The following is a 26,054-nucleotide window of genomic DNA, read 5'->3' as shown; positions in this document are numbered from 1 at the left end:
TACGCATGAAGAGTGTCCTACGCATGGAGATTTCAATATTGTGGAGTTTTTAATTTTGGTATTGTTCAGAATGCTTTGGATCCAGTAACCTCCCTAGGCATATTGTTTAAAATGTAATCAGAGCCTAGACAAGGGTAACATTATTAGTGATTGATTACAGGCTTCATAACCTTTGTCCCATTATGGTGCACACAGAAGACGATAATATTTGTACAGTACTGTCAGGTATAGAGAAAGGCTAACCCCAGCCAGAAATGACCAGCCCTGGGGGTCCAGCTATATGAGGTCACACTCATCTACCCAAGAGTTAGGAGGTTCAGTCTCACAGCGTATCTGAAACCTACTTGTCACCTGTGGTTGGAAGCTCTGCCTTAGTTTAAAAGGCTTTATCTTTAGAATTCTTCCTCACACAAATCTATTAGCTAGTTCCTGAGACTTTTGATAATGAGATGGAGGAGGGAAACATAAATCTCCTTTGAGCTTTGTCTTCTGCCTTAGAAGAGTTTCAGGTGCAAAAATAGCTCCTAGAGATCAGGAGACTCATAAGAAGGCCACCAAGTACTCAGGAAGAAGAAGGAACATTGCCAGGACGGGGAGAAAGTACGTGGCAGCCATGTGTGAATACAGAGATACGTGGTATTTGAGGTGTGATCAGCCTAGACTATGGCCGATGGACTGGTAGTAAAAGCACTCCATCTCGGAAGTGCTGAGGCCACTGAAATGGTACGTTTGAATGGTGTTCAGAGAAAGGAGAATGTGGCCACACCCACGAGTTGGGGCGCGAGTTGGGGCAAACATTTAGGGGACTGGCAGCAGAGGGTCATGACTGGGGACATGGACCCTGGTCCAGGTGGACTCCACTGTACTTCACCTTTCCCTGCCTGTTTCTAACCTGTAGTAAGGGGATCATCCCCCCTCCTTCCTTCTCCCAGGACTGATATGAGGAAAAAGGGGTTAGTTATCTGTTAAGCACTTGGAAGAGTGCCTTGCACAGAGTTAAAATCACTGAGCTCCCGATAAATAAGAGATAACAGGAAAGCTGAAGCCCTCCCCCCGCCGCCGCCCCACCTCTCAGCTCCTTTATCACAGAAGAGGGGAGAGCAGATTTTGAGCGGGAACTGACGACCTAGAAGTGTAAGAAAATAGCAGGAGATAGAGTTGCGCTAAAGAAGGTTGGGTCTCAAGTCAGAGAGCTGAAAGAAGTCGCAGCTGCCGCCCAAGTCCTGGTGGCAGTTTTTCAGCAATTGAGGAGAACAGGAAAGGTGCCAAAAGACCGGAGCCCGTCAAAGATGGTCCCAATTTTCAAAGGAGGGAAAGGCTTGATTCTAGAAGCACCGCTCTGAGCTCGATGTTGATCCGGAGCCACATTTGGGGAGGGAGTTTGAAACAGATGGTTAACAGATGCTTCTACACAGGCTGTGCAGGGTGGGGAAAAGAGCATGAGCTGTGACGCCAAATTGACTTGGGTGCGAACCTGTGTTTTGTCACTTACTGGCTGAGTGGCCTTGCAAAAATTCCTTCCTTAACTACTGAGCCCCACTGTCTGTCTCTCTAGCTGTAGAATCGAAGTGGCAATGTCTACCAGGTTCCTGTGAAAAATAGTGACAATGTAAATCACCATGCAAAGAACCAAGCAAAGCAGGCATGCAGTAAGTGAGGTCAGCAGATTTTTTATGTAGAGAGCCAAATAGTAAGTATTTTAGGCTTTTGACCCATATGGTCTCTGCCTCCACCACTCCACTGTCTTTAGAACAGGAGAGCAGCTCTAGGTAATATGTTAATGAGTGGGCGTGGCTGCATCCCAAGCGGCTAGGTTTGGCCCATGGGCTATAGTTTTGTTTTTTTTTTAAAGATTTTATTTATTTATTTGAGAGAGAAAATGAGATAGAGAGAGAGAGAGCATGAGAGGGGGAAGGGTCAGAGGGAGAAGCAGACTCCCTGCTGAGCAGGGAACCAGATGTGGGACTCGATCCTGGGACTCCAGGATCATGACCTGAGCCGGAGGCAGTCGCTTAACCAACTGAGCCACCCAGGCGCCCCCATGGGCTATAGTTTGCCAATCCCTGGTTTAGAACCAAACTGCCAGGGTTAAAACAAGCTCTTCCACTTAGGAGCACTGTGACCTAGGACAAGTTCTTAAATTCAATTTCTTTATCAAATAGGTGCGATCATAGTGCCTATCTCATGAGACTGTTTTAACAATTAAAGGAATTAAAGGAAATAATGAAAGGAACCCAGCCACCATGCTGCAAGGAAGCATAGGCTCAGCCCCAGCTATGGTCCCAGCCAATGGCTACTATCAACCGACAGACATGTCCAGTGACTGCAGTCCCAGCTCCCTGGGACTGCAATTGCATGAGAGACCCCAAGTAAGAACTTTCCCCATTCAGCCTCTGAAGCTGGGAGAGATAATAAAAGCATTATGGGTTATTTAAGCCACTTAGTTTTGGGTTACACAGCAGTAGATAACTGAGACAAGGTGCAAGAGAAATTTGACTTTTTCTGTATAGTTACAAAAAGTAAAACCAGTCTCTGGGAAGCGATAGGCAGTCTGAGCTAATGACAGGCAGGTAGATGCAGGTGCAGTATTAAAAAGAGCTTTGAGAACATCGAACCCGTCAACCACTGGGCTGCTTCCTAAGGCAGTGAGTGTGTCTTACTGAAAGTATCTAAACTGAGGCCAAATGGATTGCAAGTCAGGAATATTACAGAAGGTTTGGGGCATGGGGGAAGGGTGAATTTAGTATGAATCCAGATTTTTTTGGGGTGGTTTGTTGGTTGGTGTATCACCTAATTTGCTTCGAAAAGAGTTTTATAACTACAGGCACTTGAATATTTCATTTATTTAACAGGTATTTGTTGAATGCTTACTGCATCTGCTGTCGTAGGTTCCAGGAATACATTGGTGAACAAAATAGACGAAAGCCGATGCTCTATGGAGCTCATATTCTAAAGAGGAAGACAGGCAATAAATAAGATTATGAGTTAAATATATGTCTGATAATGGTAAAATGTCAAGGATAAATATAAAGTATAGGAAGGGGGATATGTAATCCCTGAAGAGAGGTTTACAACGCTAAGTGTAATGGCCTGGAAATAGCCATCTACGATGAATTAATGGTTAAGGAGAATGCCAGAATTGAACTCTCCATTCTAGAAATATTTAATATATTTTCAGATACTCTCAATAATCCGTGGGGACAAGGCCGTGGACAAGACACAAGGTCTCCACTCTCAGGCAGTTTCCATTCTTCTATTCTACTACAGGGAAAGAGACCACAAATATAAATACATCAGAAAATTTCAGTGAGTCAGAAGTGTGGCCTCCACCAGCTGCCATAACTCCAGAATTCTCCATGCCCATCCATTTTTGGTCTTATAAAGCTTTTGCATCTTCCAGGGATAGACGTATAAACATGTTCCTCTTTGTTGTTTTATCGTTATAATCCACTGGGTCGTGTTGATTTCCTCTGGTTCTGCCTGATAGTCACAGATCCCAAGGACACCATGGAAGAATGAAATGGGCTCTACTGTATTTTCAGTGGTTGTGGTTCTAGTTGTGGTTCCTTTTGTCAGGCGCTAGCCATAAGCACCTAAAGAAATGAATCTTTCAGGCTTTGATTAATTGCTGAACCACTGATTATTGATCATTGATGACAGAAAATCCAGGTTAGGATGGCTCGGTATTCCCTTGTCACATTGTGGTGGGACAAGAAGGGATAGTTTCTAAACAACAGCTAATTTATTGCTAATGAAAAATGACGTGGAGGAGGAGATGGTAAGGATTCGTCTCAGTTAGTTTTGCTTCGATCCCCAGCGCTGCTGCTCCTTTTCCGTAGAGACTAATTCCAGCTGGTGGGTTGAGGCCTAAGGCAACATGAAGAATGAAGTCTAAAAATCTGATGGAATCATTAATGATTGATATTCCAGGTACAAACATAGCTGAACACATCAGTGGGTCTAGAGAAATAAAAATGGAAATGAAGACTCTAAGGTCAGAAATGACGTAGTTCAGTTCAGCAAGCATTTATTGAGAGTACAGGAGGTTCCAGCGAAGATGAAAAAGTCAAGGTCCCTGCCTCTGAGTAGCTCACAGCCTGTTGAAAGAGCCAAACACATGAATAGATTACTTCAGTAGATTGTAGTCAGTGTCTGCAATGGCCAGCACAGTTTGGGAAGTGGCTAGAAATCATTATGAGTAATCATGGGATTGGTAATGTTCTCTGTGATGTCAGGTGGGTATGAACCCCATAGTTCAGGGTTAAAGTTGTACTAGCTCTGTCTAACCCCCATTCATAGATTCATAAAGCAAGAAGCACTTAGGGATTGTATGTTATCAGTCTCTTAATTTCTTATAGATGAAGAAACAGATTCTTCAGTGTCTGAATGTTCCCTCCACTTATTATCATAGGGAAGAGTTTTGGGTAAATTAATTCTTAATTTCATTTAACAGTATTTATTTGACACTTAGGGCTGTACCGGGTACCAGACATAACAATGAGTAAGAGACAATCCCTAATTTGGGTTGTTCTGGAAAGTTTGAGTGGAGACCAACAAGCATACAGACACTGAAAAATACAGATGATAATTAGCGTCCTGGAGTTATGCACACAGTGGAGGGGGAACGTGGTGAGGGCGCCTCCATCTGTCTGCAGGAGGCAGGATTGACTTTCGAGAAGGAGTGTTTGAATTGAAGCTTCTAGAATGAGTCAGGTGTATTTCCAAGAGAAGGCATTCCATGGAGACAAACAGCTGTACAGTGGAATGAGAGTGTAAGAACATAACATACTCAGAACCTCCCAGGTTCACAGTGTAACTGGGCATGGAGGCTGGGAAGGGGTGGATAAGGCACAGTGATAAATAAGTCTGGCCAGATCCTTGTCCTCAAGGAGCCCTGGAAGGGTGTTATACAAGGTCAGTGACATCCAATTTTTAAGGAAGAAATAACTTTACAACAAAGATGAAGGTTGGAGGCAGGGAGACCAGGAGGCTACCGTAGCAATCCAAACAAGATGCAAAGGAGGCCTATCCTGGGGCAGTGTGACTAGAGAAGGTGCACCTGCTGGCCTCCGAGTTTGGTTGGATGTGGATAGTGAGAACAGGGGCTCTAGGTAGATGCCCAGGGTTCTGGGACAGACCAGTGTGGCAGTAGGTGGGGGTGTCCTTCATAGAGAATCAAAACAGGAGAAGGGGGAGGTTTGAAGGTAATGTTTTCCAGTCTGTGACATGAGAGGTCCAGAGAATAGATTCCTGGTACATAGTTGGACATACTGGTTTGGTATGGAGAGCGAGCTTCGGGCACAGGAGTACACGTTGGGGAATGATCAGCCGTAGGTGGTATTGGAAACCATGGATAAGATGGAGGAGTCACAGGCCAGAAGGCAGGAAAGGCAGCTGGGGGCTCTGTTGTAAAAAGGGCCTCTAATGGTCTGAGCAGATTTTATAAGGTAAGACTGCTTTGGCTCAAGAGGTTGCCCAAGTAAGACCTGTGTCAGAGGCTAATTCAGTAAATAAGCATTTGTGGTGCGCGTTCTACCTGCGTAGCTTGACACAGGAGTGAGAGCAGCGAACAGACCAGGCAAAGTCTGTTTTTGCCCTTACACAGCTTATCAGCTCAGATGAAGAGTCATGTATTTAGTTACTTTCCACAAGAGTAAGTGCTACAAAAGAAAAGTATCGGGTAATGTAAAGCGTGTGCTACAGGAGGGGCATGAGGTGTGGGGGGCTGGCGCTTGGTCTGTGGGCTCAGAGAAGGCACCCCTGAAGAAAAGACATTTCAGCTGGACCTCAAGGATGAGGAGGCAAGACCCAGGGGAAGGGATGGGGAGAGCCCTCCAGGGAGAGAGGGCAGGGTGTGCAAAAGCCCTGGAGGGAAGAGTTGTTGCTCTCTATCGAGGACCCAAGGATGCCTATGTAGCCTGAGAGAGCAAGACCAAGCTGGGTGCTTGAGGTGAGGTGGGGCCAGGAGGGACCCAGCTCCCCATAGCACACCTGGGAGCAGCTGTGCTAAGCAGACACCTGAAGGACCTGGGTGTGTAAATCCAGCTCTACTCCAAAAGAAAGCATTTTTTAAAAAATATCTAATTTTTTATTTGAGAGAGAGAGTGAGAGACAGAGAGCACGAGAGGGGTGAGGGGCAGAGGGAGAAGCAGACTCGATCCAGGGCTCGATCCCGGGACCCCGAGATCATGACCCGAGCCAAAGGCAGACGCCTAACCGGCTGAGCCACCCAGGCGACCCCAAAAGAAAGCACTTTACAGCAGCAGGATCCTCGAGTGAGTGGTGAACCACAGCCCAGAATCCTTTCCTTCACAGCCACGTGGCCCTGAGCAGCCCCGGGACCCCATCTCTGAGCCCACCAAGGGGCATTTATTGAGAAGCGATGAGGAGATGATTTTGTGCATGGTGAAGACAGAGAGAGTTGCCTGGATTCAGAAAGAGGCTGTTCAAGGAGAAAAGAGAGGCAGGGAAGTAGAGCAGCCAAGAAATCAATGTGTTTTGGTCAACACAACTCACCTGGGAGTATAACATTTTACTCCGGCAGCAACAGCAGAATGTGCCTCTTCAGAGCTCAGCACGTCCGGGAAAATCTCAGGAGTCAAAATCCAGCCCTGGCACATATTGGTCCCGACGTGTTTCTTTTGTGAAACATAACAAACCAATTGGGAAAATAACTTTAGAAGGAAACTTGATTGATTTCTCAAAGAAAGCAAGGACTCCCATGAAAATTTATCTTAATTCTATTAAAGCCATTCTCCTAGGTGGCTTGTAAGAGAAACTAAACTACATTGCATTTCCATTTTGCAAAAAGCCTTTAATTTGTTTTCCCACATTTTTGGCCTTTGTTTCCATTATTCCTGTCAGATTGCTTTATTAGGTGAAAAACTGGATGACCAGGTGTTGTAATTCACTGTTGTTTTTCTCCTATTGGTGCCGAGTATGTCTTTATGTTCCTTCTAGCCTCCAAATATATATTTTGTAGGAATAAGCTGTCTTATTCCAGGTAATGATTTAAAGATGAAATACATGTTCTTCCAGGTTTGTGGTCACACAGAACATTAAGAATTGCCAAAAACTTAATAATACCTGGCCTTAGCACTTGGTAACAAGGGGACCTCTGTGCCTCTGTTTACTCCTCTGTAAAATGGGAACAAATAAGCCTCCACTTAGTGAAAAGGGTCTTTTGGAAAGTGAAGGATACAATGCATGGAAGAGTGCTTTATAAATGGCGAAACCATCCTCATGTACAAGTATTTCTATGTTAGTAATTATTATCACTATGACCAAGAAGACTACCCACACTGACTCTCCTCTTCATTTCTCTCCTCTCTCTCAGTTTTTCCCAGACACTCATAAGAATAGAGATGCAGGAAGAAGTGTCCATCCCCTCTTGAGTTTCCCAGAGGGGGGAAAATTATTTTGTTACTGTTAAAAATGTATTAAAACTGTCAAATGTACTTACAATGAGCCATCAAAATTCTGAAGCATATATCTCAGTTTTCCTTTTGTACAGTAATAATGTAAAACTCACAAGTTTTACAGAATGGAAAGGAAAAGAAAATGAATACTGAAAGAATTTAAATGGTGATATCATTGTCCAAGAATTAGAAGAAATGCCCATTGTTTAACATATAATAATGATTATATTGTTTTTTGTGTCTGTTGAGGGGTATACTTTATGTCCACTAAGTTTACATAAGCTAATACATTTTGTAAAGTCGATCCTCTTTTTCTCTCCCTCTCCACTCCACAGCACAATGAGAGCTCTGCTTCCCTCCTAACCTTTGCAGTGATTTCCATTACTGGATATAGGGCATTCCCTGCCTTTACAGATGAACTATGAAGAGTTATGCATTGACCATGAACTACAGGAATAAGAAAAGTTGAGATGCCCTAAGGCACAGAATAGGCCTTTTGTGGGGCAGGCAAAGGAAGGAGTGGCAAGAGAAGTTTTTCTCCATTCTGATTGCAAAATGCTTTCTCTTTCAAAACTCAGGTGACTGTGACAGATGGCGGTTCCTCTCCAAAACAGTCCACCATTTGGGTGGTGGTTCAGGTTTTGGATGAAAATGACAATAAACCCCAGTTCCCAGAGAAGGTCTACCAGATCAAGCTGCCAGAACGTGACCGAAAAAAGAGGGGAGAACCCATTTATAGGGCTTTTGCATTTGACAGAGATGAAGGCCCCAATGCAGAAATCTCCTACAGTATTGTGGATGGGAATGATGATGGAAAGTTTTTTATTGACCCTAAAACTGGCATGGTTTCTTCCAGAAAGCAGTTTACAGCAGGAAGTTATGACATCCTAACGGTAAGATTTTTCTGAACCTCATTAACATTCATGGGGGTGGTGGTGGGAGTTACTTTCTTACTCATGTATATTCATTTGAGTAATATATCTTTAGAGTAATAAGTACAGCCACACAGCTGTGGAAGGCTACTTTCTGCTTCAGTGATATTTTTATTTATTTTTTATTTTTTATTTTTAAAGATTTTATTTATTTATTTGACAGAGAGAGACAGTGAGAGAGGGAACACAAGCAGGCAGAGTGGGAGAGGGAGAAGCAGGCTCCCCGCTGAACAGAGAGCCCGATGCGGGGCTCGATCCCAGGACCCTGGGATCATGACCTGAGCTGAAGGCAGATGCTTAACGACTGAGCCACCCAGGCGCCCCTTCAGTGATATTTTTAAATAATGAGACCATTTCCTTTGGTTGTGTCCTATCAGCAAACCTCCTCTGTTCCCAGTACATGGCCTGTTCCATCACATACTCAACCACACTTCCTGCAGCCTTAAATCATTTCAAGGTACTCAGCATAGGTGAAAACTGAGGGTAGGAGAATACCAGAGTGACATATTACACCCACCACCCAACATATCATTCACTATTTCCCCAAGACTTACCAAAGAAAACAACTCTTGTAATTGTTGACAGTGTGATAAGACAGCTGTGAAAATTGAGACACAAATCTCAACTATGCTTATTCTGCATAAGCTGCAAAAGTGAAAAAACTTAAGTAAAAAATGACTACATTTTTCATTGTTAGAGAATTAAAAGAAAAAAAAAAGAGCACTATCTCAAATAGAGACTTAAAATTCCCATACCTAAGGTGCCGTCTGCTCCCACCATCCCCAACCACTTTAGAAAGGTAGCACCTATGCCAGAAAGGGGATTGGTCATCCTTACAAGTGATGGGCACTTGCCAGGGTCCCAACAACTGTCAAGAGTCAGCTCCATCTGCTGTCCTTCTCTTAGTTTGCAGCCTTCTCTGCTGTATACAGTCAGTCCTGTATTATTTTAAAGGATGGTCTGAGTCCCTTGATTTGTCTTTTCATTCTTATGGTCTGGACTTGGGCTTCTTTCCCTACTCAATAACATATCTAGAACAGTGGGCAGAGAAAAGAAGATAATAAAAAACTGGCCCTTTTTCTGCCATTAGCAGCTCTGATGTAATATGTGCTACTATAGTTGTGTGACAATGGGAGTCTTTGAGGACTGGATGGACAGACTATAGTGGATATTGTTTGTGCTCCACCCAGATCCCCTTTACCAGGCTGATGCAGCTATGCCCCAACAACTATGAGTGTTGGCTGCTAAGAGCTCACATCTGCCCCCTTCTGGAGAGAATCATCCTTGGCTGAACTTCTTGACCCGGGAGGTCCCACACTCCCACCCCAGGCCAGCAGCCCGTAGCCAATGGCTAATTGACACAAAAGGCCAACCCCTTGCCTCTAGGTGGATCCAACCCAGCAGTGCAATTGAGGATTCAGAACCACCCCCCCCCCCATTGGATCAGGCTGAGATTAAACTTCAGCTGAGACCACACCCTTGCTTACTATCTTTCTCCTGTTCATCCTGCTTCATTTCAGTCCCTTTCTCCTGAGAATACTCACCCCACCCCTGCTTACTATCTTTCTCCTGTTCATCCTGCTTCATTCAGTCCCTTTCTCCTGAGAATACTTACCCCACCCCCAAAATGATTTGTACTCAAATCCCTGTCTCAGACTCTGCTCCTAGGAAACCTGACCTAAGACATGTATCTTCAAGGGTCTTCCATCTCACAGGAATTTTCCGGAGCAAAGTGGCCATTCATGATCACATAGCATTTGGGTGCTGTGAGTTGTCACTGTTTTTAAAGGCTATAACAATTAGCCTTGCACCTATACATGTTATTTTTAAGATGTGGTATTTTAAAAATCCTTTTTTTTAATTGATTTTTGAAATTTTTCTGTCCGTGGTTTTTGCTTGTTGAACTTGAACCATCATTGAAGTCCAGGACAACATAGCAGTTCATCCTGCACAGCTGAGTGAGGAAACATGCTTTCTTCAGTTCTTAAATAAGACCATAGAGGAGAGTCATTAGTACCCTCCTCCCCATCCTGCTGTCACCAGGAGCCCACGCTTTCACCAAGAGAGTTCTTTGCCCCTTCAGAGTTGGCATAACTGAGGGGCTTCTGAGGCAGTTCGAGCAAGGCTGCTGCCTTTCCCACACCTATCGCATCACCTTCCTGGGATTCTGAGTGAACACAGTGCTTTCCCCAAAATAAAGCAGAAGGAAGGAGCTGCACAACACGACCACACACACGCTCTCATCATTCACACTTAAGGATTCACAGTGCACTTTATTCCCTTCAAGCATCACCACTAGAGGTACAAGGAATCAAATTAGCTATTCCTATTTATGTAGCTATCAGTCATGCCCATAAAACACTAAAAATGGGTAAGTGCATCTTTTGTTTTTCAAGTTTTCCACATCTGTAAAGTTGGTGGTGGTTCAGATCACCTTCCAGTGAATGCTATATGGGACCCCCCCCACATGACTCAGTTGTGTCCCCCGATTCCTGAGTACATTCTACCCAGATCTCCACTCTCCCTTCCCTTGGCTGGCACTGTGATGAGGATGGATCCTTGGGCCAACACGGATGAGTGACAGACCCAAATTTCCACAGGGATCCGAGCTCTAAGACTTCTTTCTATGTTCTCTCCATGTGTGAGTAGATAAAGGCAGTGGACAATGGGCGCCCACAGAAATCCTCCACGGCCCGCCTCCACATTGAATGGATTAAGAAACCACCCCCCCTCACCTATACCGCTGACTTTTGATGAGCCGTTTTATAACTTCACAGTCATGGAAAGCGATAGAGTCACCGAGATTGTGGGGGTGGTGTCTGTGCAACCAGCCAACACCCCTCTGTGGTTTGACATAGTTGGTAAGTTTGAGTCCTCCAGAGCAGTACTGGGCAATGTAATCATTGACTGGAATAACTAACAAAATAAATAAATAAATAAATAAATAATACAAAAAATACAAAAAAGATAAAAATAAAAAAACAACCCACTAACGATTAGTGCTAAGATGAAAAGATGTATAGTGCTGGAATGCAAAAGAGCCAGTAAAATGAATAATCGACCTGTGCTTTCGTTCCAACTCTGTAGCTAAGCTGAACAGAAAGTGCTCTCTGGCTGGATTTTCCATAGTACGTTATTTACTGCAATCTTAATGTCTTTCTGTGTGTCATTTAAATTCTATTGTCACACTTGGCTAATCTCATTTCTAAATGTATTGATGGTACTAGACTTGCTGTCCTTCATTTCTCTCTTTTTCTTCACCTTTTTTCTGCATTCTGTTCTTTTTTTTTTTTCTGCTCCCGACTGCCCTGCTTCAAGGTGGCAAGCATGCTCGAGAGATGTTCTATATTCTACAGACAGCTTGTGGGCAGAACTGTTCAACAGAAGGTACCCTTAGTGCAAACACATTTGCTAAAATACAGCTATCCAATCTGCCTTTTACAGGGTTTTTTTTTTTTTTTAAGCAAATTATATTACATCTTTCATAACTGCCTGTAACAGTCTCAAGTGTAGCCCACAGATTTCATACAATGCCTCTAACAACTATTGCATTACTCGAAACCACTGACTCCTTTGTTTGAAGTTTGATGGGGTTTGGATTTGGGGGAGGGGTTGTTTTGATTTACTTAATTTTTTTTTTCTCTGCTTCTGAGGTATATGGGCTTTGGTTGTTCTGTTTTTATCATTCTGTAGGTTGGGTTATGTGACGGGGCCTTTTCCAATTGAGAAATAAATTAAAATTTATCCCAACACCTCTATTTTGCAGCAGTAGTGCCATTCATAGACCAGAAAGCTCCACCAAGAGGGTCCCTGGCTGCCTTCCACAAAAGGAAAGGCAGAAAATGGAACCTAGATATATAGCCAGTGAGAGCTTTCTACAAGAACAGAATAGAGAAAGCAGATGGAAGCGTGCAGGACAGACCTTGGGAGCCAACCTTTACATTCCTTGAAAGCAAGCAAGCAAGCACTGCAGGCTGCAAAAGGAGAGGGCAAAACAGCACCCCTGCCCCTGTCCCCCCCCCCCACACACACAGGCAGGGAGAGGTGGGGCAGGGCAAATAAGTGCCAAGGACCAGGAAACAAAACAGGCTGTAGCTCAGAGAGGAGAGCGGGGAGAATGTGCCAGCCCCCGGACCTGACACTGGGTTGAGCTGGAGCTGACTTCCCACTGCTCTTTGTGGGAGGCCGGGAATCCAGAGACCGGGTCTGCAGGAATCATTTCCTTCCATATGTCCCTGCCTGGATCAGATGGGCAAGAACCTACCCCACTTTCCAGGAATGGCTGGATCTGGAGAAAGCATTTAGAACATTCCACATCTGTTTTAATGAGGCACAGAAAAAGAATGCCCCCTGGCCTCCAATCAAACCTCTGTAGAAGGTCCTCTGAACTTCCCCAAAATGGGCGTGTTTTCTGCATATTTCATTTGCTGGAATGCCGGTAGAACATCTTTGTTTTACTTAGTTGGCATTAATCATACCATCCCTGTACATGGCCATCCTCATTCCGAGCTTTCAACTCCTTCTTCATCTCTACTTAAGGCATTTGAAATGGAACCTCTTCTGATCCGTGAAAGATGTCTTTGAGTCTGTATCTTCTCAGTAGTTTTCAGCCCATTAAGTTTTTATCTGATGCAGCTTCTTTCTTAGCAAAACAAAGGTGGCACGTGTGCATCACCTCGTTGTCTGTGCTATGGCCTTGGTGGTTCCTTCGCTGTCACTCCCGATCGGAGCCATCAAAAATGCATCTCACTTTCTACATATGTCCCTGGTGCCAGGCCTCCAGGGGCATGTGCAATAGTGATTTCTCCTAAATAGCCCAGGAGCGCCTGGGTGGCTCAGTTGGTCTAGTGTCCGACTCTTGGTTTTAGCTCAGGTTGTAATCTCAGGCTTGTGGGATTGAGCCCCACATTGGGCTCCGTGCACAGCGAAGAGTCTGCTTAAGATTCTCTTCTCTCTCTGCCCCTCCCCCCATTCTCTTTCACTGTTTCTCTCTCTCTGAAATAAATAAATCTTTTAAACAATAAATAAATAAATAAATAAATAGCCCAGAGAAGAGTACAGTCAAAACCCAGCAGGCAGCAGGGCACCTGGCATGCTGTCCTGAGCTATGCTGTCTCTCATCAGCCACCTGTTTATCTCCCTCCTCCCTGACACTCCAGTTTGCAAGCTCCTCTACACCCAAAAGCACTGCTTCTCGCCCTTGTGTGATCCATGCATGCAGCCTCCTGCCCCATGGCACGGCCCACTACCATCCCCACCTGCCGCAGGAAGCCCTCATTTGTACCCCACTTCAAAAATCCTCCAAGCACACTTTTCTCTGACATTCAGTCCAACCAGCCATTTGACCCCAGATATCCAAGCCAGTTTGCAATTCCTCAGCATTCCTGCATGCATGTGTGCTCATGTGTGTGTGTGTGTATGATTGTGTGTAGATAAGCATGCCTGGTAATGCTGCATGTAACCTTACCTGCATGTTTTCATGTTAGTATTATTAGTGCTATTGTGTATTTTCATTTGTGTTGATCCAATCTCCATTCTTAATCTTTAAGGTCAAGGCCTTTGTCCCCTCATTCCTTCCTCCTGCCCATGCTTCTGTTGATTGCTTCAGGGTGAGTGGAATAAACAGTGGCAACCAATGGAGATGCTCCAGGCAGCCAATGCATTAACCCCACTAATGCCTCTTGAGACCAGCCCAGAGTCAGCACGACCTTCCACTGTATTCCCAGCCATAGCAACGATGGCACCTTTGACAAAATGAGAACTAGTCCAAGAAGAGGGGGGCAGTTTACAGATGACAACCCTCCCTGGATGGAATCCCTTCGGGCTGCTCCAGATATGTATCCACGAATCATTATCAAAAACATAGCACCAGTTACCATGTTTCTCCACCTTCATGTTTCTAAGTGCTACACTCTTCCTAATCCTCTCGGTGTCAGCGCATGGAGTAGTTCTCTTAAAGAAGACCTACAGCGTTGTCCCCCTAGTCTAGATGCTTCCATCACAGAGATTTCACTGTAGACCTGGTAACATCTTGCTGAGCTTCTCCTACAAATTGAACTTACTGGGCCCGATGCCCAAACAGAACGTGATTTTATTTCCACCCCCACATCTAGCCAACAACATCTTGAAACACCAATTCTGTTTCACCGCAGATGTTAAATCTTTTCCCCAGGTGCTGGGGTTGCTCTCAGGATCAACATGATCCCCCTTCCACCAAATCCCCCTTTTGAGAATCCTTTCTAATTGAACAGTCATTTTTTTTTCAATCTGCTGACAGTGTCTTTCCCCTTCTCTAAAAATCTATTGTTTTCTTTATCATATTCAGATGTTTCGTTCTCACTTTCAAGATTTCTTGCTTAGTTATCCTTGGCCATCCAGACTCTCCTCTCTCTTCCCTTTGGTAACTGAGCATCTTCCCTGGCCAAGCTAACTCAGAGGGAAAAGATAGGGAAACAGTGCTTCCCAATGCTTAAGAAACTTGGCAGTATATTATAGTCGAATGCTGATGTATACCGTCGGCACGTATCTGGAATGAGATCTCAGGTTCAAGTTGCGGTCTTGCTTAGGTAAAGACTCTGCGACTCTTCCAAGGGAGTCAAGATTTTGTTGCATTTAGACACCTATACAGACATTCCAGGTTGCAAAGCATCCTGGCCTAGCACCTACAGATGCCATAACAAATGAATTCTCGTTAAGTAAGCGGAAATAGTGTTTCTGCATGCTTTTTCCCCCAGGAGTATAGTCTCCTCATTTCCATATTTCCAGATCTACCTGATTCTTGTTTAACTGCATTCCTTTTCCCCTCACCGTAATATAAATTCACAAAAACTGTGGCAAGCAAGATCTTGTTCCCAAGTCTGGACCCCTGTACCATGGATTTGCCAGTCACTTTCCTGTTCCTCCAAAGAACCACTGCTTACAATATTGTGTAGCGAGACCCTCTTCAAGCTTCTAGAAACAGAAGCCCAACTAGTAACCCAGTTAAGAAAGCTGTAATTAAAAGGAAACATAATAAAGTTCAGCTGTTCTGTGTTTAAACAGCCCAGTGCACAGCATGTTCCTTCTCTGTGTTGAAAGGGAAAGAAAACGAAGGGAACAAAAATAACCCATAATCCTTTGTGGCTTTACCACACTTCTCAGGAGACTATGGTTCAACCCAGCAGCTCCTTGATTTACATTCTTTTTAATGTGCACGCAATCTGGTTCGCAGCTCATTCTCCGTATCTTTATCCCAATGGCAAATATTTGTATTGTAAAGACCACCATTTATTACACACTTTAAACAATTCCTCTTTACCCAGGGTTTGATGGCGGATGCTGCCACCCACTTTTCTAGCTTTTTACCTGATACCTCGGTTACAAAAATGGTTTTTCTTGTAGATAGTAAGTATTTATAATATCTTTGCTTATTTTCCTTGAAAACAATTCTCTGATGGTGCAAGCTAGCACATAGGTCCAGCTCTAGCCGAAAGACCTGTCCATGTTGCAGGTATATAAAGATCACCTTGGCTTTTAGGTGCTCATAGGCTCCTACAGACTTTGGGGTCTGGGCTGCTTCTGTCGCATAAGCTTACACCTGTCCTTCTCAAGCCTTGTCCCCAAGTGGAGCCATTCCTTAGGGTTGGATCAAGTGGGCAAGTGAAACTCTTTGGTGGCACTAGCAGCAGGCCTGGTCTCTGACTATAGATTGAGTCTTTTCTAATCAAGTGATCATATTTCCTTATCACAAAACTCTTACCCACCCTTCCTGAGAGAAGCCATGTCTGTGTACCATTTCTAACACACTTGCTTAACCATTAGAGTGGCATTTGCTCAAGGACATTCAACTGACATCAAATACTTAACTTCTCCTACTCTGCACTCTGTCACTAATTTGATCCCCCAAAGCCCTCCCTTTTCTCCATAGCGACAATACAGACCATAGAAGCACATCTGAAGAGGTTTCAGGGAAATAATACAAAGCCTAAAAAGTACCTTGTACATCGTTTTAAGAAAATGAATTTTTAACCAGATTCTAGAAGGGATTTTCCTTCCTACCACTGTTTCCTGACCTCTACCCAGCATCTCCTGCCTTCCATGTAAATATCCTTCTCAGCCCCATGTTGTGCTTGCTTCATTCCAAGACAGAAAATTATTCATGATCAAACCATAATTGGTGTTTAGCATTTTTCCTTAAGTTCGATGTACATGCTGAACTTGAATGAACAGCTTGTGAACGACTCCCTTAATTCATTGAGATTCAGCAGCTCAGTGTTTTGGAAGCTTCTCACATAACACTTCCCCCTTAGTGACTACTAGATTTTGGTTGGTGTTTTTACAATTACACACAGAGTAGAACAGAATCATATGCTAGGGGAGGGGCCTGGAAGCTTCTCTAAAGGGGAAGCAGTGGGGTACTCGTCATTGGATCTCATTATGGAAACATGGTGACACTCTGTACCCTTCTTTAAAGAAAGACTTGACCAGATCATGATCCAGTGCCCTGCTGCCCAGCATATTCAATCAGTAGCTGCTGGCTTCAAGTATTTTCACTCTTGTCCCATCTTTGAAGCTTTTTAGGACATTCTCACTTGTTACGTTTAACTTGAGAATCTGATAGAAACCCAACCCTCCTCTTCTGCTCTTTATTTACTCTATTACACCCATCTTGACCAAAAATGGTCACAGAGCAATGTCCCTGACATGAACTATCTGTTATGTGGGCTGTTCACAACCTCGCTTTTAACCATCTCTGCCGCACACCCCCGCAGCAACGCTCAGGCTGTGACTTTTCTAATTTCCCACTTTGTTGAAACTCCAACCAGCTCGGCGGTGTCCTCCCCTGTCCCCACCTTTTGTTTAGCCTAACGCTGTTGCCCTAGCACACTCTGGCTTTGCATGTTGTGTTACTGGCTCTGAGGAAGCACATCTTGTTTAAATGGAATGCTGCTAGCCAAAATGGACTCCTTCCATTTGATAGTCTCACCCCAGATGAATTGGACGTGGTTTCCTATGAAATGAACTCACATTTCAGGCTAAAAGGGAGCCTGAGAAATGAGCCCTGGGGGAGAGATATGGAGTCGTTTATGAAATGGGATGCCTAAGTGGTAGGTTATTAAATTGCGTGAGGGTTGATGGTGAACTGCTGGTCTAGGTTCTGTGTCCCTTGTCAGAAATTCATTTTAAAACCGAGGGAGGATTTTGGGAACCTTGTTTCACATGAAATCTTGGTTTAACTAGGAGCACATGCCCTGGAAGCAACTATCAGAGGCTGCTCACCATACTGACGGACTGAGAGACACTTCACAGACTCTGTCTCTCAAACTCCTCTTGACCTGCTTTCCATTTGTCTATCTCCCCACCCCTAGTCCAGAGTATTGGAAACAGCAACAGTGGATGAGGGAGATACACACACAAACACACACACACACACAGGCAAGAAGAGAGAGTGCTCTAAAAAATCACAACCATAAAAGTAGCCAAAAAATATTTTTTCATATGAAAAATGACTAATAAGAAAACACAACCTATATGCCATTTGTAAAATATGTAAATTTTATGCCACTCGGTCCATGAAATGATTATGTATTTCAGCACAGGGCCCTGAGGAAAATGTGAGTCTCAGGCAGTGAGAGAGAGCACATAGGATTGCCCCATTTAAACAGGAACTGAAACTGGAAATCTTTGCTTGCACGTTCTCTACATTTTATTTTCATTCATCTTTAAACGGGAGCAAACCAAAGTTTTATAATTTGCATAATTTCTATTTTGCCTTGACCTACAAATTTCCACCTTCTGAAATAATTGACATTGAAAGAGGACGTTTTCCTATATCCTAAACCTGTCCGCACCCCCCAAAAATAGTGTTCTCATATTTAAGAAAGTGAATAATGCTTAAATGTGTTCTCATATTTAAGAAAGTGAATGCATAGGAAAGCATTTGAAAAATGATTTTAAATGTGATTTAAAATATGAAGTAACACCCAAAACAGCAAGGAAATGGCATTCTACCCTTCCACACAGGTCTGACGTCTTTTATGTTCTTTCTTTGAAACTTTCCGTGGAAAAGTATGTACTTTGAATGTACCAGTTGATAGCAAATGATTTTTCTTTGCTTATTAGGATGGTGATTCAAGGTGCTTGAATCAGCCTAACATTTTATTCATGTAGTTATCAACCAGAAGCACTCCCTTTGAAAGAGACACGGTGACCTGAGGTTTGCTTCCCTATTCAGCCCGATTTCCTCTCCTTTCTCCTTCTCCTCTTCTTCAAAAGATTTTTTTTTTTTTGGAGTTAACATTAAGTGCTACACAGTAAATCAGTTAAAGATATTAATTGGAAGATGAGTCTCTTTTTAGATCAAAATTTTGAAAAACATATCATCTCCCAGTAATTCTGTGGTCCCCCCGTATCTCCATAACTTTAATTAAATGTCAGGGGCAATTATGTTCTCTCTAGCAATTTAATAATCATAAGTGCACATGACGGCTGCAAGCAATAAGTATTTGAAATATATATGACCAGGTTGTTTTTTTTTTAAGTAAACCATATGATTTATTTTGTGTCACTGTACATCACATTGTACTAATTCAGGTAAAATTCTCCTTTCCCTTAAGTCATTCACTCATTTGTAATTGTAATATCATAGAAATTGTATATGGTATTGTTCACTGATCAGCAAAATGAAATGCAGAGTATGGTGAATGTAAGAGAAGCCAAGATTTCTTTTCTAAAATATGAAATTCAATAAACGCATTGCCCTATGTGCTGTGGCTAAATAAAATTACTATCCAAGAACAAAATTAATTGACATCATGGAATTTCAGACTAAAATAAATAGAGCTTGTGAACATGTACTGATATTTAATTAAAATTAGTCCAGCGTTTGTACCATTATCTTCTCTCCCCCTTAAAAAGAAAAAAAAAAAAAGCTTTCATTTTGGGAAAGATCATAAACCACATTTTAGTTCACAGAGATGGAAAGAGCTACAGTAATTTCAAAATAGCCTGTGTTGTCCTGGCACATTATTCACAGATTGTGGGCTATACTTGATCCAACACGGGGGGAGGAAAGTTTTTTAAACTTTCATACTTATTGCTTTATGAGTGATGACACATAAACTGATGTGTTCTTCTACTTCCTTCCAGATTTCATTTTGTAACTCTCCCATAAACTTGCTACCTTTTTGGGAGAAAAATAATTCACACTGTCAAGATGGCAAAAAAGAATTTTTTTTTTCTATAAACATCCCAACTTGCAGATACAGAATTTTTGATATGAAACTCAATTTTTTTTTGCTTTTTCTTATTTTCTAGTATTTATACTTTTATTTCTGACATCTCTTGGAGGGAATCTGAACTTTACCAACCAAATGTTTACCATCAATCCTAGATTTAAGAGTGTCTACACATTTTTGTTAATTGGACTATTTGTTTACTTAGAATTTAATCTATTTTAGAAAAGCAGAAAGGTCTACAAATTATTAGCAGAAAAACCACAAGGGGTTGGAGGCCCTTAAGCTTTCTAAATATTTTACTGAGTCAGTTTATGCTTTACTCCTTTAACATTAGTGCTGAGATTTTTCTTTGCAATACATTGTTTTTTGTGACATTTGTTATGCATTGTAGAGGCTATGTTTGGAAATATAAATCAAGTTGGAAATAAAGAGGTCCCATTTAAGATGTACAAAATTGAGCCATAGGGATGCCTGTCAAAAAAGTATTTCTATATAAGAGCTCCCTTTAAAGCTATATGCTTCAATAGATGTAATAACTTCTCAGATATGCTAATTTCATGTTGTTTTTGTGAAATCATCAGGGGGGAATTTTGACAGCTCTTTTGACGCAGAGAAGGGTGTTGGGACCATTGTCATTGCAAAACCTTTGGATGCAGAACAGAGGTCCATCTATAATATGAGTGTGGAAGTCACCGATGGAACAAATGTTGCTGTCACTCAGGTAAGATGTCAAATTACTAAATGGTGAGAATGCCCAATGATCTGCTAATGTCAATGGTGCAAATGATTAAAGAATGTGTTGGAAGTAGTAAATGATGTCCATGGATTTCTACTGTTTTTTTTTTTTTTTTTAAGCATTTGAGAGAACAACCTAGGAAAAGGATTCTATCAATGATACTGTATAACTTAGCAGTGACTATTCATGCATGGAAGAGTGATATGTATTTGCTTCTTGATCATTGACCGTAGATTTATCTCTTTGACAACAAAGTCACCTTTCCTTGAATTTACAAAGAAGAGGATGTGTATATTGTCTGAGTCAACACAACATTATATTCTTCACCTTTTCACTTTTCACCTTTCACTTCACCTTTCAGTCTCAGAGTTAGAGCTAGACACACCCAGGAGTCCAAGTTCATTTCACAGACTCAGATGAGTGATATGTTCAAGGTCACACAGCCTTCATTAAGAACAGGGACTGAGATTTAGGTGCCCTGCATCCCGTCTCTCGTTCTAGCCTCTATGCCAGTGGTCCTTCATCCTGGCTGCACTGTGGAATCCCCTGGTCATGGGGCCTGTGGTGTTAAAACCACTGAAGCCTGGGCCCCACCAGCAGAGATTCTCCATGACTCTAACAAGCAGCCAGGGGTAAGCACCATTGCTTGGAGGTAGCAAGTTTATGGGAGAGTTACAAAATGAAATCTGGCATGTGAGTGTTGATGAAAGGGCACAGAGAGCAAGGACGAGGAGAAGATCTCTGGGTGAGACCAACAGGATTTACCCCAAATATGAGAAGATTTTTTTTGTTTTCTATTTTAGAACAGGCATACATGCCTGCCCTATACCTCTTTCATTCTCCCTACTTCTCTCTCCTGTCCTCACGACCCCAGAAGCCATCACTCATCAGCCATGGTCTTTTTTCCTGCTCAGCCCAAATGTGCCCTGAGACTCCTCAACACAGTGGTGCAGGACGTGAAGACGAAATTGTTGCCCACCCCAAAGTTAGCAAGTGTCGATTTGTTTAAACTGTGATGTAAGCTCTCGTAACTATGTAGGCTTAAAAAGGAAAGAAGAGGATCGTTCATGTGCTGCCTCTTAGTTTGAAGTGGTTTCAAACATACGACGAGATTTTCTCCTTTGAGCCTGTGCATAATCATAAATGGTGGAATTTTAAAGGAACAGTAGGGTTTGTTTCTACTTCTACTTCTTTTCTTTTTGCCTTTGTTTACTTTACCTTTTCCTTTTCGTTCAAATAAACTGAATCCCAGAAGGGGGACATCATGTGCACGAGGCACAGCAGCCAGTGGTGTGATGACTCCTGATCCTTCAACCCGTGTCCTCTCCTAGGATGACTGTACAGCCGTGACCACCTGTGAGAGGCCCATTTACACCTGTTGCGCCCGTGTAACTATTAGTAGTTGTCCCATTCACCCTTAAAACTGCCCCAGTTGGGACAATAAATTATTTGGCCACCCTACTTAAATCTGTACTCTTCAGGGGACTTTCAAGACTAAAATACAGACGCCTAGAAAGGACACCATGGTTGCGATCCTATGGGACTCGCATGATCTAAAAGCAAGCCCCAAAGACTAATATAAAACAACCCACTTGCTGTATTGCTAAGTCTCTATTGCTCTTTCACTTTTGGAGTTGGCCAGTTCTTAGCATAGCCAACCTCAACTTTTTTGGCACCACTTAAAAACACGAGATGTATTTGAGTAAAATACAAATAAAGCATGGAGCCATATTCATTTCCATACTTTTCTCCAGGGTTTTATAACAATTGAATGAAATGGTAAGTCAGTGTGCCCAGAATGTTATAGATACACATGAAATATGTTTGCAGTGAGTGGATGAATAGTAGGTGGGACGTAGTCAGCAGGGCTTACGCGGCAGATATGCTGGATCTTCAAAGCACACGACTGATGTGTGTTAACCAAAAAAAAAAAAAAAAAAAAATTATCAATGAAACTTTTCTTTTAGACTTTCATTAGGACCAGATGAGAAATCATTTAACAGCATGTATTCCACAAGTATTTCTTGGGTTCATACCATGTGCTAGGAGCTATGCTAGATGCCTGAGGTCACAGGGATCCAGAGTTTTAAAACCAGATGACTGATACGCACACACTCCTTAAAAGTTCACTTGGAAGCATATATTATAAGACATTGTTCAAGTCCTATTTTGGTTGATTTTATTTTGGACTAATGTACAGTTAGACTTATCTCCAGAGCAGATGGGAAGAGTGGGAGAATCGGGGTGAGCTTGGAGGTTTCCTTTGGCAAGGCCAACCTAAGTAGGTTAATGAAGGGTAGCAAGAGATTTTCTTGTCAAAAGCTTCCAAGTCGCTCTGTGTCTCCAGAGCCATGAGCTTCTCAAGAAGCGAGAACTAACCATTTCCAAACTATAAACGTGTGTGTCATTATTACCACCAGAACACCATCAGGCTGTGTTTGGGCCTGAATACCCACCCCCTGCCCCCAGCCTCTGTCAATCCAGGCCTCTGCTCACATTTGCCACAGCTCCGCTGACAACAAAGACAGAAGCAGTTCTCTCATTTAGTCAAAGCCCTCAGTATCAAGGACATTATTACAAAAAGATGTTTTGGTAAAGAAAAGGCATTCTAGGTTTCTTTTAGAAATCACTAAAGCATGCTCCAACCCATGACCCTAGGCAACGTAATGATTCTACCATCAAACAGATACCCTTCACCATATAACTAAATAAATGTTTTGTAGCCCAAAAACACCTGTTCAGTTTTCCTCTGGGAACTTTTCTCTACTTTGTTCCTTTGGAATCATAAAACATCTATGACAAGGGCTTCAAATCAGCCAGAAACAACATGTTGAATTTCACTTCACAAATGTCAAATATATCAGAGCCTCGGGGATCTCAGTGTCTACATGAAAACGCTTCCTTCATCTTCATTGTTGTTCTGTTGTCCCAACTTGTAGGATTCTTGTGCCTCAGAGTTACAATATCTGGTGGCAAATAAACATCCTTTTCCTTACTGAGATTCCCTAGCATGAGTACAGAGTATAAAAAGGTTCTGCAGATTTCACGTTCTAAAGATTCAGATGTACTGAATGAGCATGTAAGCAGATGACTTTCTCCAGCTGGCGTAGGAAGAGAGGCAACAAAAAGGGATGTCAGAGAGTCCAAATGTGAGATGATTTGAAACCTTATTGCTAGTTCAGGTACAGCGGGGACAACATGGCAAGGAATGCAGGTAGCCTTGAGATGCTGAAAGGGGCTCCAGTTGACAGCCCGCAAGGAAACGGGGACCTCAGCCCTCCCACCTCAAGGAACTAAACTTGGTTAACAACCTGAATGAGCCTGGAGCTGACTCACCCCCAGAACTTCCAGAAGGGAACACATCCCCGCTAACCCCTTGATTTTGGCTTTGTGAGACTCTTAAGTAGAGAACACAAGTGAGCAGCACTATACTCAGACTTCTGACTTACGGAGTTAGGCGATAACAAACGGGTGTTGTTTTAAACAAGTTAGTGGTCATTTGTTATGTTAGAAATAGGGAACTGTTGTCCTCTTCATTTTCCAGAAAAGGAAATTGAAACAAAGCGAGGTTATGTAACTTGAGGAGATCAGCGTTCAGAGGTAGTAAGCTGGATTCCAGAGCCTGCTCTCTCAGCCACTGTGCTGTGCCCCCCTCAAAAGCAAGGGTAAATCTAAGGCGGGAAGAGAACCCCACCTGGCTCTACTCGTTATGAAGGGGACACTTTTTAAGAGTGTTCCTGGGGAACATAGCGTCACCTGTGACTGTTAGAATGTCTCAGAGCCAGCTATACATGCTGGGGAGGAGCAAAATACCCCAGTCTCCTCAGAGCCTCTGCTCAGCCAGATGAGTTTATGCGCCACAAGGACACACATTAGCAAGGATGAGAAATTACTGGTTTTAACAACTTTCCCCACACATCTATCAAACCCATAGGAGCTACTGTGTCTTCATAGCAAATTTAAATAAATCTAGAGCATGGCTCTTCCAAAGGACCAATGGATGGAAATATAGAGTAGTATATAATGCCTGATAGTTGCATAATGAGACTTAACCAAGCTTCTTTCTTGTTTTATTTTCCTGGCTTACTGAGAATAGCTGAATCAAGTATTATCACTACACTCACTTTTCTAGTGAGAAATTGGCACACAGATGGGTTGGGTGGCCATCCTGGGTATATGCAGGTAAAGAGGTCCAAACCCACTTTTTCCTTCTCAAGATCAGATAGATTTCAGAAACTTTCCCCTATACATCTATATATATCTATATCTATATCTATATCTATATCTATATCTCTATATATATAGAATATATGATTCATTAGGGGAAGCATTTGGTATAAAGGAAGGAGGATTGACCTTGAATCACGTGACCCTAATTCAAGTCAGCACTTAACTGGTTCCTGTCTATGTTACCATGAAAGATAGCTCTGTCTCTGTGAGACTCAGCTTCTTCTGTAGAATGGGGATAATACCTTCCATACTTCCTGGGTTATTATAAGAATAAAATAAGATCTTTTGAGATATCTTGAGATCTGTGATGTGCTAGACACATGCAGCTTTTATTATTAGTCTCATCCTCAACTTAAAATTGGAATAATATACCTGACAACTATAAAATACTGTGTGTGTGCCTTTCATTGTTATTCATGAAAGACAGCAGAGATATTCATGCCCAAATAAAAATCTAAAAATTACGTTGATTTGATTCAGGGACTTGTGATATGTGCTTTTGCGATTTCAGTATGCCTTTCTTATTCAGGTCTTGCTTTGATTTATAAAGATATGAAAATCAGCTTGCAGCCAAACCTGAGATTAAAAATCTCTTTCAGATAATCTCCAAAATTCTTCAGCCCCACAAAAGCAGTTAATTGAGTTAATGAGCCACAGAGGTTTTCTGCCAAAGTATGTGTATGCATGGGGGCTGAGAGGTCTGGGACCTGAATTCCTCAGGTTTGCTTTGCCCTCCCCCGCCATGAGGATTCCATTCTTTTGTCTCTAAGGGATGTGTTGGGAGTTCCTAACTGGCCTCCTTCCTCAAAGAGCAGACTTTGTCTTGAAGATGTGGATTCTGTCTTATCCTTTCCCTCCACCTTGCACCTGCTTAAAGGCAGGTGAGGGTAAGAACGAATCACTTTAGCCAAAGCTGCTCCATGATCCCCCAGATGAAGGAACTCCCAAGGTATACATCCTTTGTCAAGGGTTTTCGTTTATCTTCTTTAGCATCATCTACCTCTTAGTAGGTGAAAAAGGAAGAAGCCACAAGCCCCCTTGTACATTTACATTAGGAAAATGCTGGAACTAATACAGTTATATAGAGATAAAATAAGGCAGCAAGCCAACTCTAGGTGGGACTTTCTGTTAAAAAAATAATGATGATAAAACTTCACTGTATGTCATAGATTTGTGCCTAACAACTTATAAGTAAATCAATTTTGGAAAATGGATTCCAATTTTAAAGGTAGCAGGGAACTTTCTATTTAGAATAATCCTATGATTAATGTTCCTGAAATGACAATGGTCATGTCAATTATCTCTCGTGCCAGTTAGGATTTCTGGATAGCAAGGCATATAATATTTGCACACTTAATTGTTCACATACATGTTAGGTGCATTTGTAATTAATGTGTGTATAATTTAAGTGCATATAGAAATAGTATAATGGAATGAGTATAGAATTTGTCTCCATATGACCTAGTTTAAGTCTGGCCTTGCCATTGGTACCTTGGGCACACCCCTTAACTTCTCTGCTTCT

At 42.5% G+C, this 26,054-nt stretch overlaps 1 protein-coding gene across 1 annotated transcript in view; it reads left to right on the top strand.

Annotated features, from left to right (window-relative positions):
* The window catches only part of FAT3 (FAT atypical cadherin 3), a 524,400-nt gene that overhangs the window by 393,572 nt on the left and 104,774 nt on the right, over positions 1-26,054 (top strand). The window contains 4 exon segments of the mRNA XM_035009400.1: positions 7,997-8,311; positions 11,000-11,074; positions 11,076-11,211; positions 20,148-20,287. Of these exon segments, the coding sequence (XP_034865291.1) occupies positions 7,997-8,311; positions 11,000-11,074; positions 11,076-11,211; positions 20,148-20,287 (666 nt within the window).

The sequence above is a fragment of the Mirounga leonina genome, unplaced genomic scaffold (genome assembly GCF_011800145.1).
Source record: "Mirounga leonina isolate KUSES-001 unplaced genomic scaffold, KU_Mleo_1.0 Mir_153, whole genome shotgun sequence".
In the NCBI taxonomy this organism is placed as follows: domain Eukaryota; kingdom Metazoa; phylum Chordata; class Mammalia; order Carnivora; family Phocidae; genus Mirounga; species Mirounga leonina.
Note: the sequence above shows the minus strand (reverse complement) of the source record. Positions and strands in the feature narration are given on the sequence as shown.